The sequence below is a fragment of the Neodiprion lecontei genome, chromosome 3 (genome assembly GCF_021901455.1).
Source record: "Neodiprion lecontei isolate iyNeoLeco1 chromosome 3, iyNeoLeco1.1, whole genome shotgun sequence".
Taxonomy (NCBI): Eukaryota; Metazoa; Arthropoda; class Insecta; order Hymenoptera; family Diprionidae; genus Neodiprion; species Neodiprion lecontei.
Window position 1 is genome coordinate 3,212,547 of NC_060262.1, and position 19,069 is coordinate 3,231,615.

At 37.4% G+C, this 19,069-nt stretch overlaps 1 protein-coding gene across 2 annotated transcripts in view; it reads left to right on the top strand.

Moving 5' to 3' along the window:
* Positions 1-19,069, top strand: part of LOC107221602 (neuroligin-4, X-linked) — a 255,690-nt gene that overhangs the window by 201,840 nt on the left and 34,781 nt on the right. For both annotated transcript variants that reach the window (XM_046733769.1, XM_046733770.1), the window contains one exon: positions 16,715-16,833. In XM_046733769.1, the coding sequence (XP_046589725.1) occupies positions 16,715-16,833 (119 nt within the window). The remainder of the gene's footprint in view (positions 1-16,714; positions 16,834-19,069) is intronic.

The window sequence follows — 19,069 nt, forward strand, 5'->3', positions numbered from 1 at the left end:
CGATTTTGCGAAAATAATTACTTCTTTTTTTTTTTTTTCTTCTCTTTTTTACTTGTAACAATCCGAAAACCTATTTATCGGTTTGCAATATTTGATATATACAGTGCAAACGGTTGAATGCGAATAACGCGAAATTGCTTCTGCGAATGATAAATAAAACATTTTAACGACGACGACGTTGATGAGAAAAGTGTCGAAGAAAAATTTGCAAATCTGAAAGTAATCCAGTCCGATTTCCACGAAGATTTTAATCTGTCGTCCGATTTACATCGTCGAAACTTAAGTTGGTCAGTTTAAGATTTTTGATTCGAGTTGCAGATTTTTTCGTATCATGTTTGTTTCGTGACAGAAAATCACAATTTGGCATCTCTATCGACTGCCCCCCGCAGAGTTCGTTTGAATTTCAGGTACCAGTATTTCCTTTTTGTTCTCACTCTGTGTTTTTTTGTTTTCTTTTCTTTTCTTTTTTTTTTTTTTTTCTCCTTGCTTTTTTCATATTCTATCTTTTTATTACAGCCGTCAAGTTTGACGAGCTTGGAAAGTTTGTAGCCTGCGTGCAATCTCTGCGCTCATTCATTTGAAATCAATTTGAAGATGAGAAGTGGAAAAAAAAATTTACGAGTCAGGTTGAAACGCCCCGCTCTGAAAACCTGCCCCCGGTCACTTTAATTCCGTTGCATATTCAGCACGTGGGGTGCGTAAATTTTTTCTCCTTACCCTGTGTTTTTTTTTTTTTTTATTTTTTTTTATTTTTTTTTTTTTTACACGTTGTTTCACTTTTTTTTATCATCACCGGTTTCAAAGATTAAAGGAAAAAACTCTCGGCACGTATAGATTATGTATACAGTTTACTTTCGTATGCATAATGTGTTATACGTAAAACTTGTCTTCTGGAGTTGTTCTTCGGGGATAATTTTCACATTATATAATACCTGTATGAATTTTCCACCAAAAATTTATCCCTCCGAAATATCAAGGGTTGGATAATTAATCGCAAACCGGTATCAAATCAGTCTTGAATAATTGCACGTAGAGGCTCATCGTCGGGAGTTATGTGATCTTTACCTGCGAAAGGAGATCATGTCGGAGGCTTAAGAGGGAGAGAGAGAGAGAGAGAGAGAGAGAGAGAAGGGGGGAGACCTGCTTGGTGGACGAGTTAATTAAGTTTGGCTTTTGGATTTCGTCAAGAGAGTAACCGAGATCACTCTCCTTGTTAATTTAAGATTCAGACACATTCGCTGAGTAAGCTGATGGAATCGTTCGCCATGCGAAAACGAGACTTCGCGGATTATTGGACGGACGGAATCTACCTGCGGAGAAGGGTTAAGCTCGAGATCAGAGTTTGGGTAATTGACGTCACGTTTTGCCGTGTGATGTATAATCATTCAAGGGCTCGCGAATAAAGGATCGAATGACAAACTCGACGATAATTTTAGTTTTACGAAAATCTCGTTGTAGCAGATTTTTTATATCTCTCGACTGCTTATTCGACGTTTGGATTTTTTAAATTATACAATCAGATCAGCGTTGCGAAATAATGACGAAAAACATCGAGGCTTACAGTCGATGTTTTACGAAAATTGGTAGTTTATAGATTTTTACTCTCAGTCATGATATTCGATTATTCAACGGGCCGTATAAAATGGTAGAATGACATTTTTCAAGTTTTTCAAACGTATCAATTTCGCATCGATATGCAAATTTTCATATTTTGCTTGCGAGTTTAACGACGCAAAAAGCTTCGTTATCACCTTGAAATTAGCCCTTTGTCAGTTTCTGAAAATAATAAAACTTCGATACGGCAAAAACAGACACAATATTTACCTGAATAATAATACATTGAAAGAATATAGGATCGAAGAGAGGGAGGAAAATGAAGTGAAAAAAAAAAAAAACATACAATTTTTAATATCTGTCAATCTGTCACAAATCACAATAATGATTACACAAAATAAACTCAACGTTAGAATTATGCCGAGATACATATTTTCCTCTGTATTCGTTTCGGAGTTTGTTTTAACTTTGCCTAATGTAGTTTTGACCAAGCCTTCGTCGTGGATAATTAATTATCGCAACAGATTCTGTACACTCTGGTTTATTGTTGAAAATTATCAAGAGCGGCGGAGGCGTTGAACGCGAAGGAAACCACGCCCGTGGTTTTGTCAACGACGAGGTCAAGATTGAACGTAAATATTAATTTACCCTTCGTGTTAATTAGGACTGTCCGCACTCCTCCTCATTAAATACTTTAGCTTTTACATGGGCGTGCGTGCTTGCATATACGGAGTAACGACGCGAAACGTTGGGGGTGATATTATATATTATATACAAGGAACGTCGTCGCGGAGAATGATTTATTAAAGTCACGTAGGTCACATGTCGCTCTTTCCTCCCCTCCCCCCCCCCCCCCCCTCCTCGTCTTACGTCTTATTACTTTCTTCTCATTATTATTATTATTATTATTATTGTTTTTATTGCTGTTGTTATCATTGTTATTATACCTACCCACCTTCTCTACTTAATTACACGTCGTTTTTACGCTTTCGCAAAATTTGAAGAAGACATGTTATTTTTATCGTTGTTAGATACGCGCTGCGTTACGTAGATCCGTTCGTGGGATGGATTAATTTTCGTTTTTTTTTTTTTTTCTTTTCATCGAATAGTAGTGAATCTGAATTGAAAATTTCACGTATCAGTCGAATTTTTACATGGAAACGATTAACGATGACAAAAATAATTTCAATACAATATTCATTCGCTTTATTACGATCGTATTACGTCCATTCGTTTCATCGTAAAATTTTATCCACTTTTGAAAAATAATCTGTAACCCCATTGAATTTGAATCATTTTTTTTATCTTTTTTCTCTCTGTTTGTCTTCATTTTTACATCCAGAATCCGATATATAAGTTTCTAGAAAAATGTCGGAATTTCAGTCTGTTCAATTTGAACTTCCGATTCAAACTGAAATAAGTAGATTTTCAACGTTTAACCGAAAAACATATACTTTTTCCTTCTAATTACTTTTCTAAATGAACGATTATGATTTTCCTAATTTATATATATATATAAAAAAAATAAATAAATCTGTTTTTCCGGCTTGTTTTTACTTCTCGAATGAGAATTTTTCAACCACGACGTTTCTAGTTGACAACCCGCGTCAGATTTTACCGTACGTACGGTATCGTAGATTATTTACCACAAATGTACGCACATTTCAGGTAAACCAATGTAATAATGCCCCCCGCCCGCAAAGTTATTGGCGACATATGCGTGTGCCCATGAATATTCAAACCCGGGCTTTCGCCTATATTTTACATCAATGCCTGCAGAGAGAACGTTACCCCCAAATTTTCCCCCTCGATCGAACCGCGCCCGGCTTAGCATGCCAAACGAAGTCTTTGAGTGACTCCCTCAAAGCTCAAGCCTGAAATGACTTTCGGTGACCAGCCGCATCGACCCGTAGCTACAAAAGCTCCCTTTCATCTTCGCCTCTTTACGTGCATGTTTATGAAACATTATGTAACCGCTGCGTATATATGTGACGCGACATTTTTTAATTACTCTTTTTGTTTTCATTTCTTTCGGTTTTTTTTTTTTTTTTTTTTTCACCTTCATTTTCTTCCAAGAAAAGTCACACGGACGAAAGAAGAGAAGAGCTGGAAATTTGAAAGGATACGTCGGTGAAATTTTATCAATTGCACAAGAGCTGCGAATTTTTTTTCTTTTTTTTTTGAAGAAACGATAAACAAAGAAAAAAAACGAATTCTTGTACTTCCGACGTGTTTTGGCGCGCTGAATTACGATCGCGTTGTTATCCGTTTTTTACCATCAAGCTAGGATTTTGAAATATATTAATCGAAATGTGGCATTTTTAATGAAAATTTCAGTTTTTAACTCGTGTTATGCGACAAACCGCTTCGTAAGGTACGATGAAAGAAATTTTTATTACGTGTCATTAGCTATAAAATCGCATTGGATTTTATAGAAAAAATCATAAATACAATATATTAATATTTTTAAATATACAATTTTTTAACAGCATCTTATTTATTAGGTTATAACATATAGCACAAATTTCTTTCGATCTATGTATTTCATTGTAAGACTGTTTTGAATATAACACGAGTAAAAAAGTTTCAACTTTCGTCAAAAAATCCCATATCAGAATCAATATATCTCTAAATTCTAACGCGATGGAGAAAAACGAGCAACTCCGTTTGGCATTCGTTTGGCAGTTTATCAAAAAAAGATTTCATAAGGTTCTGCGATTATCGATAACGGTCCAAAAATTAGGAAATAATAAAAATACGAATCCGCGTATGAAAAATAAACTATCACCTCGCGTGTAAGCGCGTGTATTCAACTAGACAAGTGGGAAAAAAAAAAACTGCCCATCATTTTCCAATTTGTTGAAAATTCGATCAATTTTCAACCATCGGGGGCTTGTACACAACACGTAGCTGCTCGCACCCCGATGAAATTTGCGTATTCTTCGCATTAGCCACACGTGGCACGATACTCAGGCACCTATCTAGGTAGGTGCCTACATGACCGCGTCAAGTCGTCCCCTGTGTCCTGCAGGAGCATCACCCTCTCTGTATTCCTATCACGCCCCCGCACTTTTAGTTGAACGAGTAGCTACGTACACCCCTGCCGGATAGGCGAGTTTCATATGAGGGCGGTAGGGCGGTAGGGGGGGGGGGTTGGTACGCCCCCAACCCCCAAAGAGTACCTACCTCTCACACCACCGAGGCAAAGTCCCGTTTCGGAAAACTCGTTTCAACACCGACGCCTTTGAATGGTAATGGCTAATTTGTAAAATTACACCAGCCCCACCCCCCCTCCCCCTACAAAGTTGCCCCCCATCGCCCCTATTTCCCCTCCTTTGTAGCCTATTTTGTATTATTATACAAAAGGGTTTCGGATTACGTTATACATAAGCAACGTAATATGTACGTCTCTGTATGTACATACGTGTGCGCGTACGAAAATTAAATCCCTTGACGGACAAACCGAGTACGTTATTGTTCGGTTAAATTTTTAGCGAAACATAAAATTCACAGCGTTGAAACGGATTTTAAACAATGTACGAACACACCCTTTGGATTTTTTTTTTTAGCTTTTTAAACGCATTCTTTTCTTTCGCATCGTTGTCAGAACGACGGATAATAATTGTATTGTTCGTAATTATTATTATTATCATCGTTGTTTTAAAAAATATGTTCAATTATTTTATATTCGAACGTATCTATTCTGATGATTGATTTATTGCGTATATCGCACACGTAGGTACGAAATTATATATATATACAGGTATGTACGCTTTGTATAATGTACATGTATGTGTGTAACATCTACATATGGGTACAATATAAGAGCAATTAAAATAATTTCGTTGAAAAGAAATTTACATTTTTATTCCGGGGATAGGGGTGAGCGTAGGTTACGCGACAAGATTTGCATTTGTTTGTATTCTCGAAAAAAAAATTATTTTCAACGTGAGGCAAAGAAAGAGGGGAAAAACGATTAAAAAAATTCAGTAAATTCTGGCTCTACCTTTGGCGTGATACACGAGGTAATCTTTTTCATTGCATCTGTAGAATATGAATTTTTCAACGAAATTTTAATTCCGCACCTTAGTAAGGATTCACTGCAGTGACTAATGCAGATCTCTGTAAGGAGCGTATCTCTGATTTTGCAATGTTTATCGTATTATAAAAATCAGTAAATTGAAACACTGGCGTAGTTTGAATTTTTCAAATATCAAACTCGTTATAGGTACGTTAAAATCTGTCTAGTTATTTTGAATTTTTTTCCCCTGTATTTTGTAAGGTGAAAGGTGAAAGATAATAATAAAAACCATCGAGCAATTATTGCGATACCCAAATTCGCGATGGTTGTAAATATCGTCGATTGCTTCTTCTCGAGCATTTTTTACGGATCACATACACGTAGATGCTTCGCCGTTTTTGATGCCTCCAAGACGCAGAGCGGCGGAGGATTTTTTAAACGCAAAATCGAACAAATAAATCTATATCGATAGTGGAAGGGAGTGGCCGTGAAAAAGAGAAGGACGAATGAGGGAGACGGGACAACGAGTCGAGTCGAGTCGAGGCGCCGCGACGCCCCGCGTCGTTTCGGAGTAAGGGGGCTAATCCTACGGAGTTAGCGTCAGTCAACTTGAGTTACGAGCAACGGGCGCAGCAGCGTTACACCCTATTTATCGTAAATTATGACAAATTACGCCGGCCTCGTCTCGCCGTTTGATAAAATAAATGCAATATCTATCGCTGCATCTACGCCGAATATCGCGCCTGTAAAATTTAGCCACGGAGAAAACTCTCGAAAACAACAAAATATGCGTGGAAACTAAATTCAATGCCTGACGTCTCGATTACATTTTTTTACTCGTTCACCCTTGTTGTTGGAATTATTATTTCGAATAATCATTGCTGCAATGGTTTCCGCAACCACCGATATTTTTTACATCTCTGATATACCGGGACAATTTCTTGAAAGTTTAAAATCATCCGCGCATGCGCGAGTTTTATCGGCTGTTCGCGCAGGCTGGCCAACCCGAGTTTTCAGCCGTCAAACTGTTTCTGCCGGTGATGTGGTTGATGTACGAATTTTCGAGGATAGAATCTCAAATCATCACGGCGGCGACTCGGAAAGGTTTGGGAAACATTTGTTATCAGGTCGGAAAGTTGACTCTTCAAAGAACGATCGGAATTTGATGCTCACGCTCTTTGAAAATTCAAACGTAAACATTTTTCGAGGGTTGGCTCACCTGCATGGAATATTTCGCCGACCAATAAGATTGAATTATTTGACGCATGCGCGGTTGATCTTCGGTATAACCATAACGGCTATCTCATCCCATGTTTGTACAACAATGACAATAACAACACCGTTGCAATTCGGAAATGCGATTTGCTAACGACTCGCGTATAAATAATTCTTGTTTTTTGCATTTAAATAATAATATTTTCATCGTGCGATCTATGATTTTCACTTTGACGAATATCGTGATAGTAGATTTAGATAAAAATTGATGAAAAAAAGAAAAAAGAAATCAGTAAACGTTTCTGACAACGTAGTTTTGATAAATAATTATGAAATAAGACTCACGTGGTACATTTTCTTTGATCTCTTTCACACTGTTTCAAAATTCGATTCCCTTTCGACAATTATAATTTCCGGAAGTCACGACGCGACCTTCGCATCGTGGAATTACCCCGACGATTTTTGTGCAGAACTTGTCAAGTTTGAGCAGCTGAATCGCAACCGTGACCTGTATTGCATGAGAACTGGCTATTCGGAATACGGATTCGATCGCTAGTACCTACATATCTGCATTATGCGATGTTTGCTTTGGGATTACGACGCGTGTCCAACGACTTTGCCGCATGTGCATTTCGGCAGCTGTGCAATGTGTCGTGAATTCAGGTGCAGTATGTAGGTAAAATATATACATATATGTATACATCGATCGATTCGCCCTGCGGTAAACGATTATGCAAAATTATCGCATTACCGTCTGTTGTTGTGAATTAAGGGATACCTCGAATTTATTTTATACACACACGCGTACCGGGCATTCCATGCCAAATAAAGCGCTCAAATGTTTTTCAACATTTTTTCGAATACATTTGTCCTATTTATGATTTTTTTCATGTCCCAGCACGTCCTTAGACGTGATATAAAAGTTTGAAAGGAATTCAATTTGTTTTCTTTTAAAAGGCTCAAAAAAGAGAACAAAACTCCCACTCTCTCCACTCTAGGCTTAAAATTTTTCACATCTGACACAAGATTTTTGAGTATCGTTTCAAAAATTCTTATTAAATTCAAAGATTTGTTGATCTTAAAACGTCCTGAGTGAATGAAAAAAATAATAAAAATGTGAAAGATCATTTGAGTGCTTTTGTAGAGTTGAAGGAAGAATGTGAGAACCGTTTACCAAATCCAAGAGGTCAAAGGTCGACTTGGCGTGGAATGCCCCGTGCGTATAATCCCGATTTGCACATCGCCGTGCACGTTTCCGTCGCTTTGCGTTGCGTTGGGTTGCGTTGCGTTGCGTTGTGTTGTATTATATCCTATTTGTTCGGGCGAACGTGTCTCCCGCAGAATCGGCTCTATCGACCCCTCCGATTCCACCACCCCCTTTCAGCCCCCCGTCCCCGGCAGCCATCCCTGGATTTTACGATTATTTGACCAACAGCGCTGCAGGCTATGCGTATTTTCTTATTCTCGGCCTCGAAATGTGCCTCCGGAATTTTGTCTTTCTACTCTGCAACGTTGTACGGAAGATATCACGTGTACAACGTAACGTATATAATGTTTTTCAATGACGACAGTTTCACGTGATTATACTGAACTTGTTTGTTTTTTTGTGTGTTTGTGTGTTTTTTTTTTTTTTTTTTTTTTTTTTATACGTGTGATTAAGCCTGTCGATGAAAAATTAATCCTGTTTAATGAAAAAATCTCTTCATACCTGTACGTACATTGTTCATTTAGAAAACCTTCTTCGCGAAAAGATGAAACCTAGAAACTCGTATGCGTGAAAATAAAAGAATCAATTGCAATAAGGACAAAACAATAAATAAAAAATATTAAGTAAAACCCTGAAGATATTAATTAATCGTAATTGTGAAACTTGATTTCAACTTTCCCGACACGGTAGAGGAAAGAAAAAAAATTATAAAAAGCTTTAAACGCGCGTATTGCAGGTAAATAAGTTTATTCTCCGGGTGTTTCAACCGGTGTTCTAATATCTTACAGAGGTATACGTATGTATACATCGTATAATATACTTGCACAGCGGTACAATGAAATTTCTATGTAATCGAACAAGCGAGCCAAGCAGAATCGAGCTGCTGCTGCTGCCGCTCTCTGCGGTTCGTTCGAGTGGAAATAGCCCTTCGCTGGTACACCGAGCCGACAATTTGAAATCGTCGAAACTGTCTGTTCGATTCAATTGAGCGATTCGCTTCAGTCGGCTGTGCTCTAACTCTAAGAACAGACGGATTTTCAAAATTCTCCAATAATTTGCCCCTTCTATCGAAGCCAAGAGTTAAGATGGGAAAGGATAGTCTTTTCGATGCAGAGTTTTTCTACTTCTTTTTTTTTTTTTTAATTAATCTCGACAATGTAGTCTCATTTAGTGTACTCCAATGTGATCGAATCTTGCGCAATTTGTTCACCTCAGCTGGTCTTGTAACATTTTTTAATTCTGTTTTTTTTTTTTTTTTTGGTGCAAGAAACAAAATCATTACAATTAAGTGGTTTTTTTTTCTTCTTCCGTTATATCGAGTAATCGTTGGCCTTTTTTTGTCCGATTGAATAAATCTCAATAGATTTCGTTGAAGCTGTTGATGGATTGCTCGAAAACCGTGAAATTTACTTTCTGAGGGTTGTTTCAATTTTCTGCCTGTTATGTTTGGCTGAATGAATACCAAACGAGGGGTTGAATGATGTTGAAAAATTTTCTATTACGAATTGTGGACATTGTTTTGAAATTATTCAAAAGCGTTTTAGGCCATCTAAAATAATTAATGGATTTTGAATAATTTCAAAAATTTTTTTTTTTTTTTTCTTTTTATCACTGCGCAACGTTTCCCTTGAACGCGTAATGAGGTAATGCGTGATATGGCTTCGGTTCAGTTTTCAATTATAAACCTGCAGGCCGATATCGTACGAGTTGCGATTCATCCGCTTCTCGTGACGCCGCTGCAGAAGAATATTAAACTTTTCTCATAAGCCGAGCTGATGAGGAAGAAACGACTAACGGAAATGCGCTGCATCCCTACATTATTTCCCCGCACTTTATTATTATATGCCATAGACATATGTATATACATGGGTATATACTGCACTCTATATACCTGTGTATATGGGGCATTCCAGGTGAAATTAACAGCCGATGTACCTCGCCTCCTATCGATTTATATCATTTTTCAATACGACGTTCTTACCAAACAAAAATGGTCTGGGAATTTTTTTCAGATTTTTTCGGCAACCGGTGAAGTATGAAAAAAAAAAGAAAAAAAAAATACACAAACCCGTTCGAAAACGCCATTTTTGAGCATTTAAAAAAATTTACACTAATTCTATGATTTGAAACGGGATATTCAAGCACCACGCGATAATGGGATACGAATATTTACTACTTTTTATATTCGTAAGTTATTGGTTTTTCCATATCGCTATTGGATTTTTTTTTTCCGTTGCCCGATTTAAATGCGTCACGGAATCGTGAAAACAATTTCGTATGACAATCCATTTATATCGAGAAGTATGAGGAAAAAAATTAATCGCAAATTCTGACATGGAAGAACTAAAAACTAGCAAAAAAAAATAATCCAGCATTAAGATCCCATTATCGTACAGTGCTCATGAATCACATTTTGAATCAATTTCTTCAGATTTCGAAAAATGGCATTTTCAGAATTGATTTTGCGATTTTTTGTTTTTTTGTATTGATAAATTTTACCAGTGGCTGAAGAAAGTCTGAAAAAATTTCCAAAAACCATGATAAAAATCGAAGGGAGTGAGGTAGGTGGGCTGCTAATTTAACATCGAATCCCCCATATATATTACATGTATATATACATATATGTATATAGATAAAGTGCAGTATTCACGACGCCATGTTGCACTCGACGCTGAGAATAATGTAAACGAAACGACGGGGGTTCGATAAATGCTTTTTATCTCAGACGTATACTCGTGCAAAATCACGGTGAAAATTTTAATGACAAACAGAAGTTGCTGCACTCCATATTTTTTAAACAGACATTTTCATTCCAACCGTGTAGCATATATATATATATATATATATATATACGTACATACATAGATACATATATATTTGAACAAAACGCATCATCGAATCTAGAATGAATTGTGTTTGTTTGTTTTTTTTTTTTACGATACAGTTGTAAGCTCTGAATGATAATTTTGATACTTTCGATATTCTTGGGACTCTTGGAAAGAATTTTTAAAATCATCGTTAATTAAAAAATGATCAAACCACCGACGCCTTCTGGTTAATCAAAACTAAGTGACGCAGTTTCGGGCTAGAGATCGAAAGCGGGCGAACATCGAGGTTGAAACCTGTGACGATAAATAGATGACGAGGGTGACAAGCGATGACGTCGCTAATGTACCCGAGCCGCTATACTGCAACCACAAAACCTCGAGGCTCGCGGTTGAGAGGCAGACGCGTTGCGTCGCGACGCCGACTAAGTGCGCACTCGGGGCTGATACCCTCGAACCCATAATTTATTATTCATCCGGCAGGTGGGAATTTCGGCGAAAGAATTTTCTACCCAAGGGTCAGAAAGCGACGTCGCATCACCGAATGGATGAGGGTTGAGTCGCGACGACGACGTTGCGAGATAGAAAAAAATTACCATTTCGATAATCGTCTATTTTTGGAAATCGGTAAGAAATGGAACAGCGACTTTAAAAAGCTTCCAATACGTTTACTGGTCAAAGATATTTCCGTAGAACCAAAAAAAAAAGAAAAAAAACCACATAGAGATGCTGAACTATCAGCCGAAAGAATTTTTAACCCCAATTAAATATCCAGGCGAGAGTTGAAATTCGTCGATTTTTGTCGCGGAACACGTAACTTGAAAAAAAAATAAAAGACATATCATTTCAACGTCGAGTACATTTTTTTTTTTTTTTTCTTTCTCACAAATTGGAGAGAAAGTTTAATTTTTTATGTCGTCGTTGTTTGCTTGGTAGAAAAAAGAGAAAGATCGGTGAAACTATAATTTGAAAAATTTCTATCTTTTTCCATTCTCTGTCCCTCTCTCTCTCTCTCAGTTTTTTTATTTATTTATTTTTTTTATTTTTACCCTCCATTATTTCACCCGATGATGATTTAATGTTCTGGCAATATCGTCGAGGTATAAGAGCGAGCGAAGAGTGAGGGGGTCGGATAAGATCAGCGCTCTTTATAAGACGAGATCAGGTTCCTTAATGGAAAGCTCGCGATAATCGGTCTGTAGGTATATATACAGCGATCGCATCGAGGGATAATTTGATTGGGGCGTTCGTATAGAGGTGCGAGCTATACACTGTACTGTATATGTATATATATATATATATATATATATATATATATATATACACACACCTATATTCGTCGCGTATAATCAGCCGCAATTAATTTACACCTGCTGCGTTTGTTTTTACCATCGAGAGAAATTTTTGTAATAATATTATATATATTATGTACAGAAATTTCACGTAACCGTATATATTTATATACCTATAATTAAAATAAAATATGTGAGCTTGTTGCATAATTTTACTCCAAGTTACATATTTTTCTAGCGTTATAAAACATTTACAATTGCAGCGATAAAATTAGCGGTGATACAATTTTTTTTTTGTTGATATTCATAGTTGGCCGAAAATAGTTACAATTTGTCAAATCAAATCGCGAGTGTTGTACGCGTCGATTCGAATCTATTCGTTACGAAAAAGAATAAAAGAAAACTGTGACAAAGACAGAGTGAACTTTTTTTCAGAAAATCATTACAAATGAAAATGAAGTATAAAATAAAAATGAACGAACCTCGTAAGGTAAGAAAAATGGTTTCGAACATTAATTCATAGCAGAAACGAGATGGGAAACAAAAGTTTGACTTTCCATAATGCTTGAAGGTGTAAGGAAAGCGACGGGAAGGAAAGGAGGAAGGGATTCTATATAAATTCATTTTTTTTTTTTTTTTTATTCTCTCTTCCTCACTGTTTTTTACGCCTCTTCTTCGCCGGCAGCCCGCTCAGATTTGGTAAAACAATATAATTAATTATAAAAGTTTTATACCTTTTTGTCGGAGCCGAAGTTACACGGAGTAAAAAACTAAAGAGGAAGAGAGAGAGAGAGAGAGAGAGGGAGAGAGAGAGGAAAGGTAGGCTGTTAGCAGCGATTCGAGCCAATTTCAATAAAAACAAATCGATAAACCGAAGCTAGACGAAGATACGGGGCTGAAGAGGCACCAGAAGTCCATTTAAAGCTCGATTTCACTTTCTAATCTCTTCCGCAGAAGAGGAATAGAATGGAGTATATAAAGACGAGGCTGCGCCTTAGGCTGGAGATCGTTGCTATCACGTCCCACCTATATTTCCACTAAGTGTCTGATCTCTGCAAGCTTTTCGCAAAAACTGGAAAACAGAAAGGCTGTCACGATTTTTCCGTCTGTAATTATTTCTTAATCGATCGCTGCAATATTCAAGAGCACACACGCGTCTAATGTGAAATCAAAAAACTTGACGAAAAACATTTCTTTTTCGGTGCGAAAAAAAATTTCTGCTAAAACTTTCAGAGATTTGAGAAAAAGAAAATTCTCATCAAAGCCTTTGAATTTTCCATTTCGAACAGCACGGGATTTTCGGCACTTCGTGGTTGATTTTGTTTTCTCTGAAAATTTTTGAAATTTTCATAAAACGCGCCTGCGACTGTAGCTAAGAAATTTACCGAGCGTCAGGTTTTTTTTTTTTGGGGGGGGGGGGGGGGGCTAAAAAAAAATCAGAAAATTAGCGTTCTACAAGCAGAAAAATTCGAACGTTTTTAGACAGAACTCGCAATTAAGATGGTAGCTTAAAATTTTGGACAAATTTTTATTTTTTTTATTGGTTCTGAGACATATCAGCTCGTGGGATTGGAAATATTCGACAATAATTGCTATTTTAAGCTGTTCGCAAAATCGTCGACACACAAGTGTTTCGCCATTTCGACCCCCGAATGAGGGAAAAAATCGAATTAAAATCGGCGATCCGTATCTTAGACAAAAGAAATATCGCATAAATCATGCGAAATCGAGCTCAGCTTTTCCTCCGAGAAGTTGGTGAGAAACGGCAATCGCAGGAACAGAGCCTGTGGCACTCCGGTCGACGGACCAATTAGTATCGGAGCTGCTCTCGGGGCGAACCCGTAGAAACGTTACCCGCGATCTCAATTTACCGTCAACTTCTTCGGCTTCCTGCACGATCTCGAGGCGGATTGGGGGGATGGAAGAGGAGTGAAGGGGTGGTGGATGAAATTCGGGATGCTTAATTGTCCAGAAAGTCCCCTGCCGCAGTTTACCGTGATAGAAATTTCCCCTCACCGATCCGCCCCTGGAAATACACCCCCTTCCGTCCCCCGGTGCTCGTGTATGGCGGCTCTTTCATTCATAAATATTTAACGCGACACTCGGTTCCTCGAGCTTCTGCTGTCCGCCTAAAAGGTTCCCGTCAACGATGCGGGAACCTTGTCTGCCACATGCGACGGGAAGGTCCGTACCTCTTACGCACCTACGTTTAGGGAATTTTATCGGTACTAGGACCAAATAACTCAGGTATAATAAACTAAACAAAAATAACCCACTCAAAAAAAACCCACGCAAAAGTAACCCACTCAAAAGTTACTCCTTGACAAAAATAACCCAATCAAAAATAACCCGCTCAAAAAGAAACCACTCGAAAGTAAGCCTCAACAAAAATAACCCAATCAAAAATAACCCATTCAAAAAAAAACCCGCTCAAAAAGAAACCACTCAAAAGTAACCCTCAACAAAAATAACCCACTCAAGAAATACTCTTCGACGAAAATAACCCACTCAAAAAGAACCCAGGCAAAAGTAACCCACGACAAAAATAACCCAATCAAAAATAACCCGCTCGAAACGAAAGCACTCAAAAGTAACCCTCAACAAAAATAACCCACTCAAAAAATACTCCTCGGCAAAAATAACCCAATTGAAAATAACTCACATTGAAATAACCGATGGTAAAAATAATCCACTCGAAAATAACCTGCTACAAAAATAACCCACACAAATATAGCCCATGACAAAAATATCACATTTAAAAATAAATTTAACTTAATTTAATTCAATATAATTTCATGTTTTGTCAATCATTCGCCAATTTTTGTCATGGGTTATTTTTGACTCGGGTTACTCGTGATAGGTTATTTTTATACGCGATGTTAAGGTCTATTAACATTTTATAACTCCCTTCGGAGGTTGGACTAAACCAGAAGAGAACACGCATCAGCCTTTTCTTTGCGCAATTTTGCGGTTTCTCAGTCTTAGAAAACGGGCGAATCATTTTGTTTGAAATTTTATACTAACTTTTTGTTTTTTGCACGTATGGTTTTTTTTTTTTTTTTTTTAATTTTGATTTTCGTTTGCATCTGGGAGACTATGGTTTTTACTCTTCTGATGATTTTTTTGAAAAAATGTGAGTTATTATAATTTTCTACTTTTTTAAAACACAATTAAACCTCTGAAAACTAACAATTACACGATCTGATCAATTTAACTGTATAACTTGACTTGTTTATCGCAGAAGTTCGTCCCGAGAAAAATTATTCGCAGTCAAACTTGAATATGAATTTTTGAGATCGATGAGTCGGAGTTTTCAACTTATCGACAATTTCATCAGGGCTGATTCCTTGCATTTTTCGTTTTTTTTTTTGTTTTTTTTATAACTTGACATTTCTCGCCGGAATATTCTACAGCTGGTGAATAACAAATTTCGCGGCTTAGCGGCTAGTTGTCGCAGATACCGATCTTTCAGACCGTTCAAGTTTGAACCGTGAGGTCGTAGATTAGAAATTACGTCGACCTTGTGACCCGAACATTCGATCCTGGTCGTGGCAACTCATCTGAAAGATCCTAACTGCCTAACTGTGTTCCGTATCAAGTTACCCGAACATTGAATTTCGGAAATTGTGGATCGCTATTTAGTTCCAAGGAATATGGTGATTTTTCAACCTGAAAATTGCTCTTCGAAACTTGCAACGCAGCAAAGTCCAGAAATCAGCAATCAACCCTTCTAATTGTTAGCCACACTACCTGAGAACAGATTGTAATACCGGGTCCATTCTACCTAGTCACATTTGAAAAAGAAACGATCATTAGAAAACTGTTCACCCGATGTGAAGCAAAAAATTACGGAGCATTCATCCACGTTCTAGATTAAGTGCAAAACGTCGATTTATAAAAAACCAAATGGCACCAAGCTGAAAACAAAGAATCGTAAAGAGTTTGACACGCAAAACGAACACTTTTCCACTCAAAAATTCATAACCTTGTCAATTTTCTTATGTTTTTTTACATAAAAGAGCCTCTCCAAAACGAAGGCACTCTTTACGCATTTTAAGGTCCGCGTGAATTTTTTTCCTAAACAAGGGCCAAATGATACCTTTTGGTACCTCAGTACTCAGGAAAAAAATCATAGCTCGAGTATACAAATGTCTCCCGAGATATGGGGGAACCAAGTCGTCAAATTTTCATATATTTGATAGAACAGCCCAACGAATAAAGAAAAAAAAAAAAAAGAACAAACCAGATTTGGAACAGCGACCATTATATTCCATGTTTTTGGATTTAGTACATTATTTCGGGCGTATTAAAGATACTTTTGACATCATATTCCGATGCAGCATCGAAAAATACATTGGAATGATGAATATTATGATCGATCTTCCGAATTTGAAACTTTGGAGTTGATGATCCTTAGATGTGATACTTTTTGGAAAAAAAAATAGCAGGATCAAAAGTTGATCGACCGATCGATTCTAGCCGGTGTAACTACGGAGTATCGATTGCAGAAAATTGATCGGATTCTTCAACCGATGTTTGACGAACGCTGAGCGATAATGATACTGTGATTGAGACTTGAGAGTTTTGTTATTTTTTCCAGAAACCCAAACGCGAACGAGCATCATGGCCGTGGTGAAAAGTCGTTGAAGGAGAAGAGCAAATACCGAGGGCTTGTTTGGGAGCAGTACGATCCTGTGCATCAGAAGTATCTGGAAATCGGTGAGTGGATAATTTATTTACAGATCTGTTTTTTCAAACCGTTAATTGCAATACGCGTATAAGCGATTACCTTGTACTTAACCCTTTCACGCATGCATTTTTCGTTACATGCGGTTCGCTTGAAATTTTTCATTAATGAGATTCTGGGGTGGCTGATTAGGAATCTGAATTCGAATTTCGAAAATTCAAAATGGCAGATCCAAAATGTACGACGCAAATTCAAAGAATCATTTGATTTTGATAAGACTTTACGATGCATGGTTTTTCGAGTGGCTCGTTGCGAATCTAAACTCGGCATTGAAAAATTCAAAACGGCGGATCTAATATGGCGGACAAACAAAACCGGCATGAAAAAAAATGATGAAAGACTTGTGTAAAATGTTTTGGCGTGTTTTAAGCTTGTGTAAAAATTAGAATTCGGATTCACATCGCAGATCAGCAGAAAATGCTTTTTTTCGTGGAAAAATAGAAATTTCGACCATTTGGTTATCTACGTGTGCTATTTTTGCAATAAATAAATAAGTAAGTAAATTTCGCATAACTTTTAGACTCGGACATATTCCATGGGTTGTGCGGAACCGAAGAACTCGGCAGTTGTTGCCAAAAAATTAGTTTAATAAATAAGAATGATGGAACACTGAGCGTTCGAGCGTGAATCAAAGGGTTAAAAATAACACAAAGCTACCGTACAAGGCATAAAGCCATAAAACGCCGGAAATTCCGGTCGTTGCGACGTAATGATTCCGCGCAGGATCCGTTGCTTTGCGTCGAAGTAATTATCGACTTAATTGAAAATCCTTGTACGTATACACACGCGTGTAACGCCTGTATCGTCGTTCTGTCCGTGAAGGTCGGAGGCTTGTCGTGTTGAATTTTGACGGGGGGCAAACACGGGGCAACTGAACCCAATTTCACGCGATATAACGCGCCCTACGGAGAATCTATTCGGTTGGCGTAATTGATCGCATCTCATTTTCGCTTTCGCCACGCCTCGAGGCGAATTTCATCGAACAATGATAAAATCGAAGTTGGATCGTTGTCGTCACGTTTCTTCTTCATCGATCCAGCAATTGGGCGTCCAATTATCACAATGAGAAAAACTTCATCCGTCAGAGTAACTAGAAAAATTGATTAAAACAGTTATCGTTAGAAAAACTGTTTGAATATTGTTGGGATTACGCTGTCGTCGATACTTTTTTGGTTATTGCAACGCAAAATCAGTTTCTGAGGTTTACTCTACTTTTTTAGTTAAAGAAAGCTTTAACGTCAGTTTATTCTTGCACGAGCGTTAAATTTTCGCAGCAGTTGCAAGAAAATATAGTAACGAGAAAGAATAGCAACGGATACTAGACTTTCCGGTAAGAGCTAGAAAACTAATTTTCATTTCGTACCCAGACCTATATTTTTCGATTGTGGAAAAACATGAAAAAATAGTTAAGGGCTGAGCGATAACCGGAAATAAAAATTTCTCTCAGCGCACCGATTTCGATCGGGAAAAGCAGCAACAACTCTGAAGTTGGTAATAAAAGTTGCAATTGCTCTGAAATTCATCGTATTTGCTTTTTTTCTTCCAGTTTCAACAAACAACGAAATACATCTTCAATTTTTTTCACAACTAGTTGGCAAATCTTTGATCTTCTCACTTTGGTTTTCTTAGAAAAGATTTAAATAAAGGGCGTCGATGCTTTTTTACATCGTCCCTTGTTCATTCCTCTTCGTTACTTGGGTACTTCGTTGGATCCTTCGAAACTCTCGTATATGCGGACGGGTAAAAAGTAATTTGGCCGGGAAGCTGACCCTCGTTTCCTTCCCTTTTCCCGTTTCTGATCCTTCATCCCTTTTCCCATCGACCAGCGATTCTTTCCCTGCACTTTTCCGTGACCACGAGACCGATTCCAATTCTGTCTTCTCAGGTTCAGGCGGCTTTTTTTCCCTTCTCTTTGCCACGCTTCGCTTTCTCGTATTTTTTTTGGCGAGAAATTCAATTCAGAACCCCATACATGTATTCAATGGGATTGTGAACTAAATATATCAACATTTTTAGAACCTGCGTATTATTGTCAAAATAAAATCACTCGTTACGATATAGAGAATGAAAGTTCACAAGTAAAACGAACAGATTCCTTCGTTGCATTATGAATTATAATTTTCAGTAAACTCGAATATTCACTTAAGATTTGAGAAATTTTTACGACAATTATATTATTTACGCTCTAATTCTATTGCTTGGAACGAT